General features: G+C 41.5%; 1 protein-coding gene across 6 annotated transcripts in view; it reads left to right on the top strand.

Annotated features, from left to right (window-relative positions):
• The window catches only part of KDM2A (lysine demethylase 2A), a 142,117-nt gene that overhangs the window by 38,593 nt on the left and 78,441 nt on the right, over window positions 1–25,083 (top strand). Inside the window, exon 3 of one of the 6 annotated variants that reach the window (XM_064364686.1) lies at window positions 7,640–7,699. The exons of 4 other annotated variants lie outside the window; for them this stretch is intronic. In XM_064364686.1, the coding sequence (XP_064220756.1) occupies window positions 7,640–7,699 (60 nt within the window). Of the gene's footprint in view, window positions 1–7,639; window positions 7,700–19,080; window positions 19,179–25,083 lie in introns of those variants that run through there. One more of the 6 variants, XM_064364690.1, reaches the window with a different exon arrangement.

Genomic DNA, 25,083 nt, shown 5'->3' with positions numbered 1-25,083 from the left:
AAGGCTAAAGAGCCCCTTAGTCACCTCAATCCTAACCCCTTCACCAGAGGTAACCATTTTATTAGTTAATATATCCTTCCACATCTCTTTCTTTGCTTTTACACACACACACACACACACACACACGCACACGCATTTTTAATTTCATCTATGAAGAATAGAAAAGATAGTATTCTGTAATTTTATAAATATTAAATTACTAGGTATTAGAATCTGTTTTTTTTTTTTTTTGAGATGGTGTTTTGCTCTTTTTGCCCAGGCTGGAGTGCAGTGGCTTGATCTCGGTTCACTGCAACCTCTGCCTCCCGGGTTCAAGTGATCCTCCTTCCTCAGCTTCCTGAGTAACTGGGCTTACAGGCATGTACCACCACACTTGGCTAATTTTGTATTTTTAGTAGAAGACGGGGATTTCACGATGTTGGCCAGGTTGGTCTCGTACTCCTGACCTCAGGTCATCTGCCCTCCTTGGCCTCCCGAAGTGGTAGGATTACAGGCGTGAACCACCGTGCCCAGCCTAGAATCTGTATTTTATATACTCAGTAACCAAAGGATAGCAGAATTCAACAGTTTGTTGTGTAATGGCAGATCTTGAACCAAATTACAGAATTTTTTACAACCCTAGACAAGTTTAATCAAAGGGAAGAAACTAGAAGAAACAGCTGCAGCTGTTTAGCCCAGAAATATGCATTGGCTTTTCTAGCCAATAAATAGATCAGAGCTTAACGAAATTCACTGCCTCTCAGTTTACCTTAAATTTTACAACCAAGGGCCAGAGGTATTATTTGTTAGTCTAACAAGTAAAAAATGACGTCTTCTTTTCTCAAAAAATGTGAAAAATTTACCACTGCCTTACTGGGGCAAGGAAGAGGTTGGGGGAAGTTATTAGAGAAGAGCAATTGAAACTGCTTTCTGCATATCGTTGATTCTCAAGTGTATTTAAATTACTTTTGTAGTAATCGATAGTATTTTTTGTTTTTTGTTTCTTTACTATATGTACACTTGGGAAGTGGATCCCAGGCCATTTAAGAAGATTGATTTTGAAATCAGTTAGTTCTCTGGAAACCACTTGTTTAAGTAAGGGAATGTCAAGAGGAAAGGGCTGGCCATAGTTATTAATACTTTGGGAGGAGGGATCTAAGAGTTGCAGGATATGTCAGACATGGTCTCTCTTCTCTGGGGAATTAGAGGTGAGTTGGAGAAAACTGTAGGAGAGAGGGTCGCTTGAGTCCAGTAGTATGAGACCAGCCTGGGCAACACAGCAAGACCCCATCTCTACAAAAAATAAAGGACGGGCATGGTGACTCATGCCTGTAGTCTCAGCACTTTGGGAGGCCAAGGCGGGTGGATCATGAGGTTAAGAGATTGAGACCAGCCTGTGTAACATGGTGAAACCCTGTCTTTACTAAAAATACAAAAAAATTAGCTGTATGTGGTGGTGTGCCTCTATAGTCCCAGCTACTTGGGAGGCTGAGGCAGGAGCATCGCTGGAACCTGGGAGGTGGAGGTTGCAGTGAGCTGAGCGTTTCAGCTTGGCAACAGAGCAAGGCTGCGTTTCAAATAAATAAATAAAATAAAAATGCCAAAGTAAATGGTGTTAATTCTCTAACCATTTTGGAGGTGGGGGTAGGGTAGAGAATGGAGCATAACATTTAGCACCTCTTATTTTATTCTAGTTTTCAGGCTGAACCTAGTGTTGAAGGCCAAAGGACAAAACTCCCATACCCAGTGTGAGTGGGAGGGAGTGTGTAGTAAAGCCCCTTTGCATGAAATAGAGATGTGATATTCTCCTTTGCTTAGAGGATATCATGGAGGATATTAGAAGCAGGGGTTCAGTTTAGTTTGTAAGTTATACCTTGGTAAATAATGTATTTGTCTGATTATGCTGAAAATATACAATTGTTTCAGCATATGTTGCTTTAGGAGATTCACATACATACAGTAAGTCAATTTCTTGGTGGCTAGTTTTCTCAGCTTTGGTTCTGCTGCTGCTTCCTATAGCCTAGAGTTGTGTTGTCCACTATGGTAGCCACTAGCTACAGGTTGCTAGGGAGTGTGTGAAGTGTGGCTACTGTGAATTGAGATGTAGGTATAAAATATACATACTAAATATTTTATTTTTCATTTATTTTATATTTGATTTTGAGACAGAGTTTTCACTCTTGTTGCCAGGCTAGAGTGCAGTGGTGCCATCTCAGCTCACTGCAACCTCTGCCTCCAAAGCGATTCTCTTGCCTCATCCTCCCAAATAGCTGGGATTACAGGTGCCTGCAGCCATGCCTAATTTTTTGTATTTTAGTAGAGCCTAGGAGGTGAAGTTGCAGTGAGCTAAGATTGCACCATTGTACTCCAGCCTGGGTGATGGAGCAAGACCGTGTCTCAACAAAATATTAATTTCCCTGGCCTGGGCTCAGTGGCTTGCACTTGCTATTCTAAGCATTTTTCGAGGCCGAGGTGGGAGGATCACCATGTTGGCTAGGCTGATCTTGAACTCTTGACCTCAGGTGATCTGCGCACCTTGACCTCCCAAAGGACTGGGATTACAGGTGTAAGCCACCGTGCCTGGCCTCAAACTTCAAGACTTGATATGAATAAAGGATTAAAAAAGCCCAATAATTTTTTTACATTGATGACATATTGAAATGGTATTATTGTTATTTCTTATTTCTTTATTTTTATACAGACAGGGTTTCACTCTCTTGCCCAGGCTGGAGTGTAGTGGCCTGATCTTAGCTTACTGCAGCCTTGAACTCCTGGGCTCAAGCAGTTCTTTCACCTCAACTTCCTGAGTAGCTAGGACTACAGGCATGCACCACCATACCTGGGTAATTTTTTTATTTTTTGGAGAGACGGGGTTTCATTACTTCCATAGCCCTGGACTGAAATGGCATTATTGATTACATTTGAAGTGATTTACTGGGTTGAATAAAATATATTATTAAAATTAATTTCCCGCTGGGTGCAGTGGCTCACACCTCTCATAGCAGTATTTTGGGAGCCGGGGCAAACGGATCACTTAAGCCTGTGAGTTCAAGATCAGCCTGACCAACACAGTGAAACCCCATGTCTACTAAAAATACCAAAAAATAGCCAGGTGTGGTGGTGTTCACCTGTGGTCTCAGCTACTCAGGAGGCTGAGGTGGGAGGATCACTTGAGCCCAGGAGGTGGAGGTTGCAGTGAGTCGAGATTGCACCCCTGCACTGTAGCCTGGGTGATGGAGCGAGACCCTGTCCCAACGAAAAATTAATTTCCCTGGCCTAGGTACAGTGACTCATACTTGTTATTCTAAGCATTTTGTGAGGCCGAGGTGGGAGGATTGCTTGCGGCCAGTAGTTCGAGACAAGCCTGGACAACAGCGAGAGACCTCATGTCTACAAAAAATAAAATAAAAATTAGCTGGGCATGGTGGTGCACATCTGTAGTCCTTGCTACTTGGGAGGCCGAGGTGGGAAGATCGCTTGAGCCTGGGAGGTCAAGGCTGCAGTGATCTGTGATCATGCCACTGCACTCTAGCTTCAGTGACAGAGCAAGACCCTGTTACCCGCCCACTACCCCCACAAAAAAAAAAATCCCTTAAAACATTGGCTGCTACGAAATGTTAAATTATATATGTAGCTTACATTTTATTTCTGTTAAGCTCCACTGGCCTGGAACAACCTGTACCAGGGTTAAGTACTTATTTTTTCTTGCTGTAGAATTTCATGCGGATCATTCCATAGATGTTTAATGATTTTAGTTCAGTAGGAATATTTAAGTTACTTTTATAGAATCAGATTTTTTTTTTTTTGGTGAGGAAAACAAAAGCTTTTTTTTTTTTTTAAGCATCCTCTGCTCAGAAACAAAAGCATTTTTAACTTCATAAATCAGTGAGACTTTAGGATTACAGTGCCAGATTGTGTTTGTGTGTGTGTGTGTGTTTGTGTTATTTTTCAGGAATTCCTCTTGTAGTGCTCATGGCATATCTTTTTATTTTTGAGACAGAGTCTCACTCTGTTGCCCTGGCTGGAGTGCAGTGGCACAATGTCATCTTATTGCAACCTCCGTCTCCTGGATTCAAGTGATTCTCCCACCTCAGCCTCCTAAGTAGCTGGCATTACAGGCATGTGCCACTATACCGGGCTAATTTTTGTATTTTTAGTAGAGACAAGATTTCACTAAACATGTTGGTCAGGCGGGGACTACAGATGCGTGCCACCACGCCCAGCTAATTTTTATATTTTAGTAGAGACGGGGTTTCAGTATGTTGGCCAGGATGGTCTCTATCTCTTGACCTCGTGATTTGCCTCCCTCAGCCTTCCAGAGTACTGGCATTACAGGTGTGAGCCACTGCACCTGGCCCACTTATTGTTTTAAGAGTCAGTCTCACCCTGTTGCCCAGGCTGGAGTGTGAGCAGTGTCCTGATCATGGTTCATTGCAGCATCCAACTCCTGGGCTCAATCAATCCCCCTCTCTCACCCTCCTGAGTAGCTGGGGCTGTAGGTATGCACCACCTTGTCTGGCTAAGTTTTGAGTTGTTTTGGAGACAAGGTCTTGCTATGTTGCACAAGCTGGTCTAGAATTCTTGACCTCAAATGACCCTTCTGTCTCAGCCTTCCAAGTTTCTGGGATTACAAGAGTGAGCTACTGCACTGGCTGGGTTTTCATTTTTTAGATGGCTAAAAAAAAATCGTAAGGGCTGGGCACAGTGGCTCACGCCTGTAATCCCAACCTTTGGGAGGCCAAGGCAGGCGGATAACCTGAGGTCAGGAGTTCGAGAGCAGCCTGACCAACATGGAGAAAATACTACTAAAAATACAAAATTAGCCGGAGGCAGTGGCCTGTAATCCCAGCTATTTAAGAGGCTGAGGCAGGAGAATCGCTTGAATCAGGGTGTCAGAGGTTACAGTGAGTCAAGATTGCACCACTGCACTTTAGCCTGGTGACAGAGCGAGACTCTGTTTCAAAAAAAAAAAAGAAAGAAAATATGAAATAGGAGCTTCAGTGCCCATAAATAAATTCACACTCATTCATTTAACGTGGTAGAGACTGTACAACCCACAAAATTTAAAATATTTACTCTCTGGCCCCTTTCAGTAAAAGTTGGCTAGTTTTGAATAGTCGTGTGTGTGTGTGTGTGTGTGTGTGTGTGTGTGTGTGTGAGTGATTGACCTTTTAAGTAGTAAACTTTTATTTATTTATTTATTTATTTATTTATTTACAGAGTTTCACTCTTAATGCCCAGGCTGGAGTGCAGTGATGCGTAATTACACGCTTGTAATCCCAGCACTTTGGGAGGCCAAGGTGGTCGGATCACCGGAGGTCAGAAGTACAAGACCGATCTGGCCAACATGGTGAAACCCTGTCTCTATTAAAAATACAAAAATTAGCTGGATGTGATGGTGCATGCCTGTAATCTCAGCTACTTGGGAAGCTGAAGCAGGAGAATCATTTGAAACCTGGGAGGCAGAGGTTGCAATGAGCTGAGATCGCACCGCTGCACTCCACCCTGGGCGACAGAGCAAGACTTCATCTCAAAAAAAGAAAATTGCATTAATGTACCTTTGTTACAACTGATTAACCCATAATGATACATTATTAAAAGCTGGGTGTGAGTGCCTGTGGTGGAGATCATTTGAGCTCAGGAATTTGAGTCCAGCCTGGACAACCTAGTGATACCCCATCTCAGAAAGAAATGGATACGTTATTATTAACTAACTATAACCTCATATTTATAGTTTAAATTAGGTTTCACTGTGTTTTACAGTTCTGAGTTTTGACAAATGTATCCACCATTACAGTATCATACAGAATAGTTTGATACAGTATCATACAGAATAGTTACAGTATCATGCAGAATAGCCTTAAAAATCTGTGCACCTTTCCTTTTCGTCGCCTTTCCTTTCACCCATACACCAGCAACTACTGATCTTTTTGCGGCCTATAGTTTTGCCTTTTCTAAAATGTCATATAGTTGGAATCATTTGGCCTTTTCAGACTGGGTTTTTTCACTTAGCAATATGCATTTATAGTTCCTCCATGTCTCTTTGTGGCTACATATCTCATTTCTTTGTATCGTTGAATAATATTGCATTGTATGGATGTGCCACATTTCATTTATTCATTTACCTATTGAAGGAAATCTTGGTTGCTTCCAAGTTTTGGCAATTATGTATAAAGCTGCTCTGAATATTTGTGTGTAGGTTTTCATGTGGACATTAGTTTTCAGTTCATTTGAGTAAATACCAAGGAGCACAATCACTGTATTTTATGGTAAGGGTGTAAGAAACTGCCAAGCTGTCTTCCAAATTAGCTGTACCATTTTGTATTCTCACCAGCGATGAATGAGAATTCTTGTTGCTTCACCTTGTCAGCATTTGGTGTTGTGTTTTGAATTTTGACGATTCTAATAGGTGTGTAGTGGTATCTCATAGTTTTAATTTGCAACTCCCTAATGACATTTGATGTTGAACATCTTTTCTTTTTTCTTTTTTTGAAATACAAGTGGGGTCTCACTATGTTGCCAAGGCTGATCTTGAACTCAAGGGATACTCTTACCTTGGCCTCCTCAAGTGCTGGGATTATAGGCGTAAGCCCCTGCCCCCAGCCTGAGCATCTTTTCATATGCTTATTTGTCATCTGTATATCATCTCTGTTTAGATCTTTTGCCTACTGTTTTATTGTTTTTTTTAATTGTGATGTTTTAAAAGTTCTTTGTATATTTCGAATACTAAGTCTTTATATAAAATACATGTTTTGCACATTCTCCCAGTTAGTGGCTTGTCTTGTCATTCCTTTAATGGTATCTTTCACAGAGCAGAAGTTTTGAGTTTCATTGAAATCCAGTTTATTATTATTTTTTTTTATGGATCATGCTTTTGGTATGGTATCTAAAAACCCATTACTGAACCCAAGGCCACTTAGGCTTTCTCCTGATACCTTTTAGAAGTTTTATAGTTTTGTGATTTTCATTTAGGCCTGTGATCTTTTTTGAGTTAATTTTTCTGAAAGGCATAAGGTTAGTGTTTAGATTTATTTAGTTATTTTGCTTGTGGATGTTCAGTTGTTCTAGCACTGTTTGTTGAGAAGACTACTTTTCTACATCGAATTATCTTTGGTCCTGTGTCAAAGATAATTATCTGTAGTGACATGGGTGATACTGTCTTAAACCCTCCTTTCTGGGTTGTCTGTTTTCTTGTTGTATAGATTAATTTGTTTTCCTAAGCTACATTCTTTGTAAACTGATAGTTGGGTCTAGAAGATTAGATTCATCTTAAACATTTTGGCAAGGATGTTTCCTAGATGATTGAGCACTTCAAATTATATCATGTCAAGTGATTCTCCTGCCTCAGCCTCCTAACTAGCTGAGATTACAGGTGTGCACTACTACACCTGGCTAATTTTGTATTTTTAGTAGAGAAACACGATGTTCGATTGTCCCACTGGTAGTGATGGTAAAAACTGATTAAAGTGGTAACCTGCAGATTTTCCCATTGTAATGGCACATTTTGCCATTTGTAATTAGTAAATAATCTGTGGGGTCATAGTTTGGCTATGAACACAGAAATATTTCGATCAATATTTGTCAGGCATGTACTAGGTACTAGGAAGACAGTGGTTTAAAGAGATATCTACTCTCACAGATGTTACCTTTTTTGCTCCAGATTTTGAAGACAGTAGTGGGAATGGATCTGTTTTTGGAGCAGAGAACATTTGCATTTAGGGTATGTATATATCAGAAAAATAGAATCCACAAAAAAGTATATACCAGTTAATACAGAATCGTCGTATGGGATGATGAAAAAATTTTGGAGATGGATAGTGGTATTGATTGCATAACAATATGAATGTATTTAATGCTGCTGAACTATATACTTAAATATGGCTAAAGTGGAAAACTTCGTTTGTATAGTACCACACACACGAAAGTATATGCCACTGTGATGGCATACCACTGAATTTAGCCCTGCCTCACTTCCTTTTCCCTGATAATTTTCATTAGGCTTCCTGTTGGTCTATTAGGACTAATTGGGAGAAAAACTCTTTCTGAGATAAAATTAAATAGTTCAGTTCTGTTAGGAACAGGCAGTGATGTTGTATTTCAGCAATTGGCATCAGTAGAGTTTGTCTTTGTAGCTTCAGGGATCATTATTGACGACTCTGGGTATCTTGGATTATGCTCACTCTGTGGGTGAAGCTTCAGCTGCTGTGTGCTTTTTCCATTTGTTGCGGTTCACCAGATGCTGGCCTGCCTTTGCCAGTTTATGAAGAGATTATAGCTGGAACCATTGTCTGAATGCTGCTTTGACCTAGTAAATCCTAGGTTCAGGATGAGAGCAGTAACCTTAATGCCAGCAGGAAAGTGATTTTGTGACCAATTTGTTAGGGAGGAAGCCCTTCATTTAAGAAGTAGATCTTTTGGGCCAGGCATGGTGGCTCATTCCTGTAATCCCAGTGCTTTAGGAGGCTGAGGTTGGTGGATCATCTGAGATTAGGAGTTCAAGACTAGCCTGGCCAACATGGTGAAACCCTGTCTCTACTAAAAATACAAAATTAGCCAGGTGTAGTGGCACACACCTATAATCCCGGCTACTCGAGGCAGGAGAATCACTTGAATCCGGGAGGCGGAGGTTGCAGTTAGCCGAGATTGCGCCATTGCGCTCCAGCCTAAGCAAAAAGAGGGAATCTCCCTCTCAAAAAGAAAGAAAGAAAGAAAGAAAGAAATAGACCTTCTGATTAATAGCAACAGGTAGCTAGACACTGAGGCACGTGCTTGTAGACCCAGTTACTTGGGAAGCTGAGGCCAGAGAATTGCTTGAGCCCAGGAGTTCAAGTCCAATGTGGGAAACATAGCCAGAACTTGTGTCTAAAAATAAATCAGTAATGGAAAAAAATAGCAAGAGCTTTGTTTAGATGGAAGGAAAGAACACCTTTATTGTGGCTGATGGAGCTTGGACTTCTCTTTTCTTTCCTTTTGCCTGAACTAACTGTGGACAAGGTGGTGGTAGAAAAGACTAGTGGCCAGGCACAGTAGCTCACACCTGTATTCCCTGCACTTTGGAAGACCAAGTTAGGGGGATCGCTTGAGGCCAGGAGTTTGAGGCTAGCTTGAACAACACAGTGTGATCCTGTGTCTATTAAAAAACATTTCATTGAGGCCAGGTGTGGTGGCTCATGCCTGTAATCCCAGCACTGGGAGGCCGAGGCGGGTAGATTATTTGAGGTCAAGAGTTTGAGACTAGCATGACTAACATACTGAAACCCTGTCTCCGCTAAAAACACAAAAAAATAGCTGGGCGTGGTGGCGGGCACCTGTTATCCCAGCTACTTGGAACGCTGAGGCAGGAGAATCACTTGAACCCGGGAGGCGGAGGTTGCGGTGAGCCGAGATCATGCCATTGCTCTCCAGCCTGGGCAACAAGAGCGAGACTCTGTCTCAAAAAAACAAAAAAACAAAACAACAACATTTTATATAAACAAAAGAAAAAAACGAGACTTTAGTGATGGCTGTGATAGAAGTTGCATCCACCTGAACACCTTTTAATTGTCTTCACTTTGGAGAGTATCCAGTGCATCACAAATGTTTAGTTTTCAGGCTACAGATTACAGGTTGTATGCAAAGCTTTTGCTTAGACATTAGATGAGGAAAATTAGCATGTTATAGTACAGTGTTTTTCACAGTTTCTAACTGACCTGTAGCAGGAAATATATTTTGTATTACTACTTATTATTATATGCACGGATATACATAACTAACAAATGTTTCAGGAAATGTTATTTATTCATGGTGTGTTTTCTGATTTACTCTAATTTCATTTAAAAAAATATACACTATTATGACCTAAATTGATTTTTGTGACTCATGCTTTAAGATGGTCTGGAATAGTGATTCTCAAGATGTGGTGTGGGGATATACACAAGGATTCTTTTATTAGTGGCCTGTGAAGTCAAAACTATTTTCATAAGAATGCTATTATTTGCCTTTTTTTGCTGTCATTCACTAATAAGTGTAGACTTTCCAGAAGTATAATAGAGCTTTCTAGAACTATATCGTGTGATGTTAATGCTCTCAGGACTAATGGAATGTATATTTGTGTATTCTTTCTTTTTTTTTTTTTTCTTTCACCCCACTTCAGGCTGAGTATTCTTTACTTTTTTTTTTTTTCTTCTTAATATTCTTTACTTTCTAGAATTTCCTAACGTAGTAGGTTTAATGTATAAATAGATGCTTTTGGCCAGGTATGGTGGCTGACACCTGTAATCCCAGCACTTTTGGAGGTTGAGGCAGGCAGATCACAAGGTCAGGAGTTCGAGATCAGCCTGGTCAGTATGGTGAAACCCCGTCTCTACTTAAAATAGTGGTGGCATGCGCCTGTAGTCCCAGGTACTTGGGAGGCCGGGGCAGAAGAATGGCTTGAACCTGGGGGGCACAGGTTGTAGTGAGTCGAGATCACACCATTGCACTCCAGCCTGGGCGACAGAATGAGACTCTGTCTCACAAAAAAAAGAGGTCTTTTTCAGAGATTTAACTCAGTTTTCAGTATTTATATTATGTCCTTAGTATCTGTCTTTGGTTATATCTGCTGTAATCTGTACCTCACTCTAGACTGTACCTCACATGTTCTAGATTACAGTTCTGATTCTTTACTACTGGTCTGATTCTTTACTTTGCCTCTCAGAAATTTCCTTCCACTGCTGAATAGGCTCCCTAAGAAATATAATGATGGATAAATTATAGTTTATTAAATCATTTTGGTTTATTTGGTAAATCTTCTTTTTCTCTTGGCTGTATGAAATTCTAGTGTAGTTGGCATACTTTTCACCAGAGTTTCTCTTATTACATCCCAATCATACAAGAAAATCACAGCAATAGGTGCCAGATAATTCAGGTAAAGTTGATTTAATTCTTATTGCCTGTAAATATATAATGGTCGCTTCTCCTGAAGCACCTACTGAGATTTATAGCAACACAGAAAAGTAGATGTGATTTTTATTTTTTTCCAAAACAGGATCTTGCTCTTTTGCCCAGGCTGGAGCGTAGTGTGGTGTGATCGTTGTTCACTGGAACCTCAAATTCCTGGGCTCAAACAGTCTTTCCACCTCAGCTTCCCAAGTAGCTGGGATTGTAGGCATATGCCACCTCGCCCAGCTAATTGAAAAAATTTTTTAGAGATGGGGTCTGGCTTTGTGCGCAAGCTGGTCTCAAACTCCTGGCCTCAAGTGATCCTCCTGCCCCAGCCTCCCAAAGTGTTGAGATTATATGCTTGAGCCACCAAATGTGGCCATGAATTTTTTTTTTAATTTTTTTTTTTTTTAAAGACGATGTTTCACCATGTTGGTCAGGCTGGTCTTGAACTCCCAACCTCAGGTGATCCACCCGCCTTGGCCTCCAAAGTGCTTGGATTACAGGCGTGAGCCACCACGCCTGGCCCCTTTTTTTCTTTCTTGTTTTTTTTTTTTTTTTGAGACGTAGTCTTGCTCTGTCTCCCAGGCTGGAGTGCAATGGTACTCTTTCGGCTCACTGCAACCTCAGCCTCCCAAGTTCAAAGGGTTCTCCTGTCTCAGCCTCCTGAGTAGCTGCGATTACAGGTGCACACTACCACGTCTGGCTAATTATTTTGTATTTTAGTAGAGACGGGTTTTACCACGTTGCCTAGGCTGGTCTCGAACTCCTGAGCTTAGGCAATCCACCTGCCTTGGCCTCCCAAAGTGCTAGGATTACAGGTGTGAGCTGCTGCACCGGCCTATTTTTTTTTTTGTAAGTTAGTAATTGAACTGTATCCTACTTTTGTTAGTTATTCTATCTCTTCTCCTTTAGTTTGTTTTCAATCTTCTGCCTTAGTCAGACTGATACCCAGAAGTGTGTTATTGTATAACTTCATTGCTACTCTGTCTTGTAGCTCTATGCTTTCATATTCATGTTTGACCTTTCCTTAAAGCTCTCTTGAAGGAACAGCAGCTGTATAACCAAATCTATCACTTAGGTCAGGGACTTCTCAAATAATGTCTTACAGAGATGACCACTTCATATTAAATAGCTGGCAGGATACAGTTGTTGAATTTCATAAAATTTCATCCCTAGGATTAGTCATTTGATATGAGGAGATTTAGAGATGGAATCATAAAAGAGTTAATCCCAAACAGTATGGACTTGGAAAATTCTATGACTTGGAATGATAAAGAAGGACATTTAATGCCATTGGAGAAGAGGCAAGTATAACTTGTCTCTAGTCATATAGGCCATTCTTTTTGGGACATACAGTTGATTTCCCGTCCAATGTTGAATCGTGTTCAAAATCACAATTGCTGGGCCAGGCTTGGTGGCTCACACCTGTAATCCCAGCACTTTGGTGGGGCCAAGGCAGATAGATCATGAGGTCAAGAGATCTAGACCATCCTGGCTAACATGGTGAAACCCTCGTCTCTACTAAACATACAAAAATGAGCCAGGTGTAGTGGTGCGCGCCTGTAGTCCCAGCTACCTGGGAGGCTGAGGCAGGAGAATCGCTTGAACCCGGGAGGTGGAGGTTGCAGTGAGCTGAGATCGTGCCACTGCACTCCAGCCTGGCAACAGAGCAAGACTCCATTTCAAAAAAAAAAAAAAAAATTGCCAGTAACCAGTCCAAAAAAAAAAAAAAAATCACAATTCCTGATAATTTTTGAGCATGTACTAGACTTTACATCTTTTATTTAATCCTCATACAACCCTGTGCAATGGCTTCTGTTATTATTAGTTAAGTAGGTTAGACACAGTAAGAGGCTGAACTTAGGATTTGAACTCTAGAAACCTGGTCTGGACCCTGCCACTACTCTGTACAGTCTCTTGCCACGTTTGCAGAGTATTTGTATATTTGTTTTTATTTAAACATCACAGCCCTCCTGTGCATTAGTTGACATTCTTGACATTTTCACATGAGAAAATGGAAGCTTAGGGAATTTGAAGCTCAAAGTGGCAGTGTCTAGACCTAGACCGACTTCTGACCCTAATCCGCTCTTCTGATTATGCAGTTTTGCTAAACGTAATATAGGTTCATACCTGAAAGTGAATTTTTGATTTCAGATACAACAATTTTAGTTTGATTGAAAGTGATTTCATAATGTTTTAGATGGGATACTTAAATCTGGAGAAGTTTAGCAAAGATGTGATAATTGACTTACATTTTTACTTTCTCTGGTGGCTTGAGTATAACTTTTATTAAGTATTGATTTGGCTATTGGACTTTTTTTTTTAACTTTATTTTTAAAATTTTTAAATTTTTTTTATTTTTTAATTTTTTTCCCAAAAGATTTAGAATTGAGGTTGTTATTTTTTTGTAGAGATGGTATATTTCTCTTTTACTCAGGCTTGGTCATGAACTCCTAGTTTCAAGTGATCCTCTACCATGGCCTCCTAAAGCAGTAGAATTACAGGAATGAGCCATTATACTTAGCTGCTATTGGCCTTTTTTATTTTTTCTGGAGACAGAATCTCACTCTATCGCCCAGGCTGGAGTGCAGTGGTACGATCTCGACTCACTGCAACCTCCATCTCCCAGGATCAAGTGATTCTTCTGCCTCACCCTCCCGAGTAGCTGGGACTGGCCATTTTTTTTTTTTTTTTTAGTATAGGCAAGGTTTCACCATATTAGCTGGTCTCAAACTCTTGACCTCAAGTGATCCATCCACCTCGGCCTCCCAAAATTCTGGGATTATAGGCGTGAGCCACTACGCTGGGCCTGCTATTGGACTTTTGATGATGTGGGTCAGTTTACCACTCCTAGAGTAACTTTTCTAGCTAATTTCAGAAATTAAGACGTAGTTTTCTCTGCTTTAACTTCAGTTGGTGTGGATGGGGTGACTGAACACATAGAAGAAAAGAGGTCTTGGCAGGACTATAATGTAATGGTCGTAGCGGATCGGGTAGGAATATATATGTTCGAAGGGAGTAATTTAGGATACCAACTCTTGATCTTATGCCAGTTCCTTCTAAAGCTTCCACTCCTAGATGTGAAATTTCATAAATCTCAAGTTTGACCGTTTGAAATAGAGGTTATTTGTTGATTAAGAGGCTGACCTTTGTCTATGAATCAAAACATTAATCACAGCTCCAGAGAGAAGGGTCATGTAGGAAAGCTTCCTGATGAGAGGAATGTAGCAAAGCTGGAAACAGGTGCATTTATCAAATATTTTCTGGTTTCAAGTGACTGCTTGGTATCTCTCTGAATTCACTTAAAGACTTAGGAGAAGCAGCGTGTGTGACACATTTTATGGTTTTTATCATTTACTGAGCAAAGGTCTAGAGGTAGTGTTTTTCAAGATAAGCTGTCCTTTCAGGTTCATAGTACGTTTCTTGTCTGGCAAAAAGAATGGTCACTCTTACTTACCCTTTAGATTTATGGTAAACTTTTAGGGGCTTTTTCTTTTTCCATAAATGGTTATTTGTGTAATAAATACTTTCATTAATCCTTACCTTCTAGGAACTAAATTGGCATGACCAGTACCATGTATCATACTGATGACTTACAGTTGCATCAATTATAAAAGATGGTGAAAAAACTAGGCATTATCTTTCTTTATTCTGTGTTTGTTGATAGAGAAACAGATCAGGCAGTAAACAGAAGTAGTCACGGAGTATTTGTATTTCAGTAGGTGTTTCATTGGCTGATGAAAATCAAATTTAAAAATTGGGTTGACTTTCAGGAGAAATAATATTTTTCTTTTTTTTTGAGACAGTCTTGCTTTCTCGCCCAGGCTGGAGTGCAGTGGTGTGATCTTGGCTCACTGCAACCTCCACCTCCTGAGTTCAAGTGATTCCAGGCCTCACCCTCCCAAGTAGCTGGGACTACAGGCACGTGCTACCATGCCCAGCTAATTTTCGTATTTTTAGTAGAGGTGGGATTTTGCCACATTGGTTGGGCTGGTCTTGAACTCCTGACCTCAAGTGATCCGCCTGCCTTGATCTCCCAAAGTGCTGGGATTACAGGAGTGAGCCACCACCCCTGGCTGAGAAACGGAGTATTTCTGAGTTACATTATTGTTTCCATTTTTGGTGGGTATTATTTGTGTATGAGGGGAGAGTGGGGTTGCTTTAAAGATTATTTCTTGCTTGGCATGGGCCTGTGGTCCCTGTTACTTGAGAGGCTAAGGCAGAAGGATCTCTTGAAGCAAGGAGTTCTGGGCTGTAATGCAGTATACTGATTGGGTGTGGTAGTACACGCCTGTAATCCCAGCTACTCAGGAGGCCGAGGCAGGAGAATCACTTGAACCCGGGAGGTGAAGGTTGCAGTGAGCTGAGATTGCACCACTATACTCCCTGCCTGGGCAACAAGAGCAAGACTCCATCTCAAACTCCTGTGCTGATCAGTAGTGTGATTACACCTGTGAATAGACACCGCACTCCAGCCTGAGCAACGTAGTGAGACCCTGTCTCTTAAAGTAATGTTTTAGATTATTTCTTAGTGATGAGACCTTCTAAAATCCCCTTCTTTTCTGCTCTAGGAGTATTTTCCTTTTGAGTTATTATTTCATTTAGCTCAGGCTAATTTTAAAATGTCATATATTAAGAGTGCTAATTTTAAAAATTGTTTGGGGGCTATAAAAAGGAAGTGAAGATTTGGAATAGTGGGACAGAGGGAGAGTAAGGAATTATACATGTTTACTTCATAGTTACTTAAAAAATACAACCCCATGTTGGCTTGGACACTGACAAATGCCATTACTTGCCTACTTCTAGTTTCTTTGGTGGTTTGACTAGATTTTCTTTGGAGGATACACTGAACACTTGCTTGTTGGTAAAAGTTTAATGTTGGCAGGATGTGGTGGTTCACGCCTGTAATCCCAGCACTTTGGGAGGCTGAGGCCAGCGGATCACATGAAGTCAGGAGTTTGAAACCAGCCTGGTCAACATGGTGAAACCCCATCTCTACTGAAAATACAACAAAAATTAGCCAGGTGTGGTGGTGCATGCCTGTAATCTCAGCTACTCGGGAGGCTGAGGCACGAGAATCACTTGAACCTGGGAGATGGAGGTTGCAATGAGCTGAGATCACACTGTTGCACTCCAGCGTAGGCAACAGAGTGAGGCTCTGCCTCAAAAAAAAAAAAAAAGTTTAGTATTGTGAGTTATTGCTTTTGGTAGCACCAAAAGAGAAGAATATGTACATATTCTAGTAAAAACCTTTGGAAAAACAAAGAATGTGCTAAACTCAGATTGCTTCTCTTTAAGATGATGTTGAGGTAACTTATCCTCATCTTGAACTGATGGCCACATTTTGTTGTTGTTGTTGCAGAATTGTGATGATATTATAGTTAAACGTGTAGCAAGCATACTGAGCAGTTGACTATACCTGATGGTATGTAGGAAAGCAGGCAACGCTGGGAGAGATCTAGCACTTTTAACTCATTTCTTGGCCAGTTAGTTTTGTGGAAGCGTGTTTGTGGTCAGGATCATTCTATATATAGGTAGCTATTTGACACTATTCTTGAGGGAACTTTTTAGGGAATAGTTTACTTTTGTTTTATATATTCATCTTCTCTTGAGCATTTTGCCTTCACTATCGTTTTTTTTTTTTCTTAAAGGTCCTACTGACTAAATATTTTTTTAATCAAGAGACTTAGATATGCATGAGCTTCCTGCTGTTAAATTCTGTAGATGATGCCTTCTATTTATGGATTATACTATCTGGTTGTTGGAATTACTGTGATCTGCTAACATATTTCTTATGTGGAAACTGTTCTGTGTGCTGTTCATCTCTGTAGAAGTTGATTACTTTTTCCAGAATATATTTGAAGGCTGACCTTTCAATAAAAGAAAAGCAAGTTTTTCAGCCATGTTAATTTATCACTGCATCTTATTTGTAATATATTAGGCAGTTATGTTAAAAATAAACTTACGTTCTTCCTTATTCTCTGTGCTCAGGCCACTTATCATTTCGGGGGAAAACAAAAAGAAAAAAAAACAAGGCTGGGCACGGTGGCTCACGCCTGTAATCCCAGCACTTTGGGAGGTCGAGGTGGGTGAATTACCTGAGGTCAGGAGTTCAAGACCAGCCTGGCCATCATGGTGAAACCCCATCTTATAAAAAAAAAAAAAGAAAGAAAAAGAAAAACATTTAGGGGGAAGACATTTTACATGGATCAAAAGATAAAAACTTGGGCCCAAGGCTTAGTCATTGTAAGGCAGTGATTCCAACTCTTTTTGTACTTCCTTAGTATAGTCTCATTAAAATCCCTCATGAGCTATAATGAAATTTTCAAACTTTGTAAACAAGTTTAATAATTTATTTCAGAGAAATGTTTTATATACATATATATATGTATATCTATATAATTAATAAGGAGATACTGGGCCGAGCACAGTGGCTCTCATGCCTTTAATCCCAGCACTTTGGGAGACTGAGGCGGGTGGATCACCTGAGGTTGGAAGTTCGAGACTATCCTGACCAACATGGAGAAACCTTGTTTCTACTAAAAATACAAAATGAGCCAGATGTGGTGATGGGCACCTGTAATCCCAGCTACTTAGGAGGCTGAGGCAGGAAAATTGCTTCAACTTGGGAGGCAGAGGTTGCAGTGAGCCATGACCACACCATTGCACTCCAGCCTGGGCAACAAGAGTGAAACTCCATCTCAGAAAAAAATAAGATAAAATAAAATAAATAAATAAATAAAGGAGATACTGATAACTCTAGTAGGTGAAGAGAAACCCAAAAAAAGTTTGAAGAGGTCATTGCTATAGAGGAGCAACACAGTCTATGTATAGTCTTTGGAACTTGGTAGATGTCCAGTAAAGTTATACTGAATGAATCAGCATTTTTCTTATGTGGCTTCTTACATGGAGCTTCCCTCAATCCCCCTGTGTTAGTTGTTCTTCCTCCTGTGCTTCAATACCTGTCTTAATACGTAGCACATTAAATTATAATACTATAATTTATTTATATATTTGTTGTCCCCTACTGGCCAGCAGTCTTCTTGAGTGCTAGGACTGTGCATTTTAATTTTTGTATGTGAATGTTTAGCTATTTTCCTTCCTTTCTCTTTTTTCTTTTCTTTCTTTCTTTTTTTTTGAGATGGAGTTTCTCTCTTGTTGCCCAGGCTGGGGTGCAGTTGTGCCATCTTGGCTCACTGCAACCTCTGCCTCCCGGGTTCAAGCGATTCTCCTGCCTCGGCCTCCTGAGTAGCTGGGATTGCAGGCACCTGCCACCATGCCCAGCTAATCTTTTGTATTTTTAGTAGAGACAGGGTTTTGCCATGTTGGGCAGGCTGGTCTCGAACTCCTGACCTCAGGTAATTCGCCTGCTTCGGCCTCCCAAAGTGCTGGGATTACAGGCGTGAGCTACCGCACCCAGCCATGTCTGGCTATTTTTCTATATTCAGTATGGTCTTGTATGAATTATGGTGTACACATACACACGCACACAGGGTTGGAGGGATAGACAGCAATGTCCCTCTTCCACATATGGCCCACTGTGTGACCTGGCAGCAGTGCTGGGTATTCAAAAGGTTGCAAAGAAAGAAAATGAGAGCAACAACATTTTGAAGTTGACTTTTTTTGGATATGTATGCATTCATATGTTGGGGGAGAACAGAGTGAAAGCCTGAGCTGCTGCTTTTAAAGTTTATTTATTTAAGTACATATTAAGGCTATGAAGTGGGGATTTGGTAAATGTTGCAAAGATTCATATTTATTCCATGTAGTTTTACATAACTTTACAAAACAATGCCCCAAATATATATATTTTTAATGGTATCAGCTGGGCATGGTGGCTCACGCCTGTAATCCCCAGCACTTTGGGAGGCTGAGGCAGGCAGATCACAATGTTAGGAGTTTGAGACCATCATGGTCAACATAGTGAAACCCCATCTCTACTAAAAATACAAAAAATTAGCCGAGCGAGCATGGTGGTGCGCACCTGTAGTCCCACTACTCAGGAGGTTGAGGCAAGAGAAGTGCTTGAAGCCAGGAGGCGGAGGTTGCGGTGAGCCGAGATCGCGCCAATGCACTCTAGCCTGGGTGACAGTGTAAGACTCCCTCTCAAAAAAAAAAAAAAAAAAAAAGGTATCACAGTGTGAGACATAATTCTAGTTGTCACTTGATTCTTCCCTCCCTCGCTCCCTCTGTCACCAGGCTGGAGTGCAGTGGCATGATCTCGGCTCATTGCAACCTCTGCCTCCCGGGTTCAAGTGATTCTTCTGCCTCACACTCCTGAGTAACTGGGACTACAGGTATGTGCCACCACGCCTGGCTAATTTTTATATTTTTAGTAGTGGTGGGGTTTCACCATGTTGGTCAGGCTGATCATGTTGGTAAGGCTGGTCTTAAACTGCCTCTGCCTCCCAAAGTGTTGGGATTACAGAAGTGAGCCACTGCGCCTGGCCTGCCTCCCTCCCTCCCTTCCTTTCCTTTTCCTCCCCTCCCCTCTCCTCTCCCCTCCCCCTCCCCTCCTCTCCCCTCTCCTCCCCCTCCCCTCCCCTCCCCCTCCCCCTCCCCTCCCCCTCCCCCTCCCTCTCTCCTCCCCCTCCCTCTCTCCTCCCCCTCCCCTCTCCCCTCCACCTCCCTCTCCCTTCCCCCTCCCCTCCCCCTCCCCTCCCCTCCCCTCCCCTCTCCCTCCCTCTCCCCTCCCCCTCCCTCTCTCCTCCCCTCCTCTCTCCCCTCCCCCTCCCTCTCCCCTCCCCCTCCCTCTCTCCTCCCCTCCCCCTCCCCTCCCTCCCCCTCCCCTCCCCTCCCCTCCTCTCCTCCCCTCCTCTCCTCTCCTCCTCCTCCCCTCCCTCCCCTCCCCCTCTTCCCTTCCCCTCCCTCTCCCTTCCCTCCCCCCTCCTCTCCCCTCCCTCCCCCTCCCTATCCCCCTCCCCATCCCCCCTCTTCTCCTCCCCTCCCCCTCCCCCCCTCCCCTTTTTCCCTTTCCCTTTCCCTTTTCCCTTTTCCCTTTCCCATCTCACTCCTGTTGCCCATTCTAAAGTGCAGTGGCATGATCATGGCTCTCCACAGCCCAGGCTCAGGTGATCATCCCACCTCAGTCCGCTGAGAGCCAGGACCACAGGCACCTGCCACCATGCCTAGCTAATTTTTTGCATTTTTAGTAGAGATGGGGTTTCACCTTGTTGCCCATGCTGGTCTTCATTTCCTGGGCTTAAGTGAACCACACATCTCAGCCTCCTAAAGTGTTAGAATTATGGGCATGAGCCCCTGCACCTAGAGGTTACTTGGTTTCTTATGCCATCACCAGCAAGAGACTTCTGTAATTAAAAGTTCACTGACAAGCAGTGGAGTAATATAGATTGGAATTTTTTATTCCTTAGAGAAAATAGATGACAAATTATTCTTGATAGAAAATATTGGCCAACTGGGCACAGTGACTCATGTCTGTAATCCCAGCATTTTAGGAGGCCAAGGCAGGTGGATCACCTAAGTCAGGAGTTCTGAGACCAGCCTGGCCAACATAGGGAAACCCTGTCTCTACTAAAAATATCCAAATTAGCCAGGTGTGGTTGGGCAGGGGTTGGGGGGGCTGTAATCCCAGCTGCTCAGGAGGTTGAGGCAGGAGAATCACTTGAACCCAGGAGGCGGAGATTGCAATGAGCTGAGATCGTACCACTACACTCCAGGTTGGGGACAGAGCAAGACTCCATCTCAAAAGAAAAAAAAAGTGTCAACTTCATCTTTTTAGAAGGTCTATAATAAATTATAATTAGAAATATAGGAAGTTAGAGCACATTTTCATAGCATACACACAATAAATGTACTGAGTTCAAACACTTTGTGATACAAAATGCTGATTAGAAATAACAGTGTTTTCATTTTTGCCAGAGTGGTTGAACGACCTGTTGTCAAAGAAAAGCTAGAATTAGAAACCAGTAATGGTGGAATATTAGATTAACAATGGTATAGCTAGAAATGTGGTATCCCTTAGCAAATATCAGAAATGTCTCACTCTAGGGAAGATCCTTTGCTAATCCTTTACCTGCAAAGATGTTTTTCTCCTTTGTTGCTAACTGGTCCCACCACTACACCTTCTCTCTGCCAGACCCATTTAAGCTGTCTGAGGTCGTCTTTGACAGTTTCTTCTAGTTGCCTTAAAAGACTGGTCTGGTTGAAGTCTCAACCTAAGTGGATTTTTGTAGTATAGAGTAGTGGTTAGGACTGTCAGCTCTAGAACCAAAGTGCCTGGGTTCAGATCCCAGCCACACCAGTTACTAGCTTTGTAACTTGGACAGGTTGCTTCTGTCTTTCAATTCTTTGTTTGTAAAGAGGGTATTTGTAAAGATTTAAATACATCAATACATGCGTAGTGCTTGTTACAGTAACTGGCAATGGTAGGTACTCAAACACTTTGACTTCTTTGTGCCTCTTAGAATGGGAATTACTTAAGCTGTCCAGAAAAAATAGCCTTTAACATCTGGTTGATTGAGATTTGCGATACCTAGAAGTTTAACTTTTTTGATGGTGGAAGTAGGGAGTGGCTTGTGGGAGGTTGAGAGGAAGATATGGAAGGCCCTAGGAGAGTGCCCTGCCGACCCCACCACTAGGTCTCCCTCAGAGTTCCTAGTCAGGACGTTGTGGAGGGCGGGTGTGCTGAGTCTAAATACAAGAGAAACAGACCAGAGGGACAGGTATATAGCAAATTTTCAACATATGATATAAATAGGAATAAGATTGAAATGATCTGAGTTGGAATCAGAGTGTAGAGGACTTTATTTTAGAACACAGTGGGACCTTAAGTTGTTTACTTCCAAGGGAAAAGTTGAGATCTGAGAGGTTAAATGATTTATTAAATTACCTACAGTCGCACAGCAAAGTAATAGTAGAAGCCACACTAGATATATTTTCCCTTTAGACACATTTGCTTTTTTGTTGTTTTTCTGCTATTACCCAAAAAGATTAACTTGGGTCAGTTTTACCTCTCTGTTCATCTGTAAAATAAATCCATCATTCATCCTAATTCTTACAGTGTGATTATCTTAGTCAAGAAAAACTATTTGATATAAAATAGGTCTCAAACTCTTGGCCTCAAATGATCCTCCTGCCTTGGCCTCCCAAAGTGCCGGGATTACAGGTGTCAGCTACCAGGCCTGACCATTTTAAAATTTAATTTTTATTTTTTGTAGAGACAGAGCCTCACTATGTTGCCCAGGCTTGTCTTGAATACCTGGCCTCAAGTGGTCTTCTCACCTCAGCCACCCAGTGTTGAGATTACAGGCATGAGCCTTGCAGGAAAATTTTGAATTTTGATGAAATAGCATTCATCTGTTTTTTTTTTCTTGATCATCCTGGGATCAAATGATCCTCTCATATCAGCCTCCTGAGTAACTGGGGACTATAGGCATGTGCCACTATGCCCAGCTAATTAAAAAAAAATTGTGTAAATAAAGGGTCTTGCTATGTTGCCCAAGCTGGCCTCAAGCATTTCTCCTAGCCTTCCAAAGAGGTGGAATTTCAGGTGTGAGCCACCACACCCTGTATAGGGAGGATCTTTTGAAAATGATACTATATTGGGCAGTACAGATTCAGATGATCATGTGGTTTTTCTCCTTTAATCTGGTTAGGTGGTGAATTATAGATGGAGCTGAAATTCTTATAACAAGCTGCTTTTGCATTCCTGGCATATTATACTAGTTAATTAAATAAAGTACCTGCTTTTTTTTTTTTTCTTTAATGGCTGTGGAAATTGTCTAGAAAGATTGTGCTTTCTAGAAAAAGTTCTTAAGTGTGCCTTCTCTTGGTCTACATCAGCCCTTATTCTCATATTATAAAAATACATAGCTTTTCTTAAATATATACATCACGGCCTGGTGTAGTGGCTCACACTTGTAATCCCAGCACTTTGGGAGGCCAAGGTGAGTGAATCACCTGAGGTCAGGAGTTCAAGACCAGTCTGACCAACATGGTGAAACCTCATCTCTACTAAAAATGTAAAATTAGCCGGGCATGGTGGCACATGCCTGTAATCCCAGCTACTTGGGAGGCTAAGGCAGGAGATTCCCTTGAACCTGGGAGGCAGTTGTTGCAGTGAGCCAAGATCACACTGTTTCACTCCAGCCTGGACAACAAAAGTGAAATTCTATCTCAAAAAAAAAAAAAAATTATATATATATAGCATTACCTTTTATTCTTTTTCAAACTGCCTATTTATGACTGGTCACAGTGGCAAATGCCTGTAATTCCTGCACTTTGGGAAGCTGAGGCAGGCGGATCACCTAAGTTTGGGAATTAGAAATCAGCCTGGCCAACATGGTGAAACCCGGTCTCTACTAAAAATACAGAAATTAGGCCTGTAATCTCAGCACTTTGGGAGGCCAAAAGACAGGTGGATCACTTGAGGTCAGAAGTTCAAGACCAGCCTGGCCAACATGGTGGAACCCCATCTCTACTAAAAATACAAAAATTAGCTGGGTATTGTGGCTGGTGCCTGTAATCCCAGCTACTCCAGAGGCTGAGGCAGGAGAATCACTTGAACCTGGCAGGCGGAGGTTGCAGTGAGCTGAGATCACACCATCGCACTCAAGCCTGAGCAACAGAGTGAGACCCAGTCTCAAAAAAAAAAAAGGCCAGACACAGTGGCTAACACCTGTAATCCCAACATTTTGGGAGGCCAAGATGGTGGATCATGAGGTCAAGAGATTGAGACCATCCTGGCCAACATGGTGAAGCCCCGTCTACTAAAATACAAAAAATTAGCCAGGCATGATGGCGCATGCCTCTAGTTCCAACTGCTTGGGAGGCTAAGGCAGGGGAATCACTTGAACTCGGGAGGTGGAGGCTGCAGTGAGCCGAGATTGCGCCACTGTACTCCAGCCTGGGGACAAAGCGAGATTCCATCTCAAAAAAAAAAAAAGGCCAGGTGTGATGGGAAACACCTGTAATCCCAGGTGTTCGGGAGGCTGAGGCATGAGAATTGCTTGAACCCAGGAGGCAGAGGTCTCAGTCAGCTGATATCATGCTATTGTACTCCAGCCTGAGTGACAGGATGAGACAGCCTCTCAAAAAAAAAAAAAACCAAAACAATAACAAATTGCCAACTTTTTACTATTACTATTATCATTATATAGTGACTGAATATTTTTAAGTTGCTCAGACTGGAGTGCAGTAGCTATTCATAGTACACTACAGCCTCCAACTCCTGGGCTCAAGTGATTCTCTTGCCTCATCCTGAGTAGCTGGGACTGCAAGTGCATGCCACTCTGCCTGGTTTGCCATTTATTTTTTGAGACAAAATTTATGTGCCATAGAATTCACTCTTTTGAAAGTATGCAGTTCAGTGGTTTTTAGTGTATTCATAAAGTTATGCAAACATCAGTCATCACTATCTAATTTCAGATCACTTTCATTACCCCAAAGAAACCCAGTGCACATTTAGCATTTATTGTCTATCTTCCTTCCTCCTGGCCCCTGGCAACCACTAATCTACTTTCTGTACTGTGAATGTACTTATTCTGGATATTTGATATAAATGGAATCATATAACATGGCCTTTTGTGACTGACTTTTTTCACTAAGCATGGTGTTTTTGGTTGTAGCATTTATCAGTAATTAGTTCCCCTTTGTTGCTAAGCACTCCATTGTGTGAATATACTACATTTTATTTATTCATTCATCAGTTGATGGATTTTTGGGTGCTTTCTACCTTTTGGTTATGTATTTATTTTTTGTACATAATTATTTTCCATACCTTTTGGTTATTATAATTATGTTACTGTGAACATTTATGTGCAAGTTTTTGTTTAGATGTATGTTTTCCTTCTCTTGGGTAGAGACCTAGGAGTGGAAATTACTGGATCATATGGTAATTTTATGTTTAAACAATCTGAGAAACTGCCAGATTATTTTCCAAAGGTATTGCTGTGCTATTTTGCATTCTCAACAGCAGCAAATGAGGGTTCCACTTTCTCTACCTCTTCACCAACACTTATCTGACTATTAGGTATGAAGTGGTATCTCATTGTGGTGTTGATTTGCATTTTTTTAATGACTAATGATGTTGAAATAATTACTATAATGTTTTATATACTTATTGATCAGTGTATCTTTCAGAAATAGCTATTCAGATCTTTTGCCCATTTTTAAATTGTCCATTTTTTGGTCCTTTCTATTATTGAGTTATAAAAGTTCTTTAAATATTGTAGATTCTGGGTC

Source organism: Aotus nancymaae, unplaced genomic scaffold, assembly GCF_030222135.1.
Source record: "Aotus nancymaae isolate 86718 unplaced genomic scaffold, 86718_ANA_hifiasm-v0.15.2.pri h1tg000059l, whole genome shotgun sequence".
In the NCBI taxonomy this organism is placed as follows: Eukaryota; Metazoa; Chordata; class Mammalia; order Primates; family Aotidae; genus Aotus; species Aotus nancymaae.
Note: the sequence above shows the minus strand (reverse complement) of the source record. Positions and strands in the feature narration are given on the sequence as shown.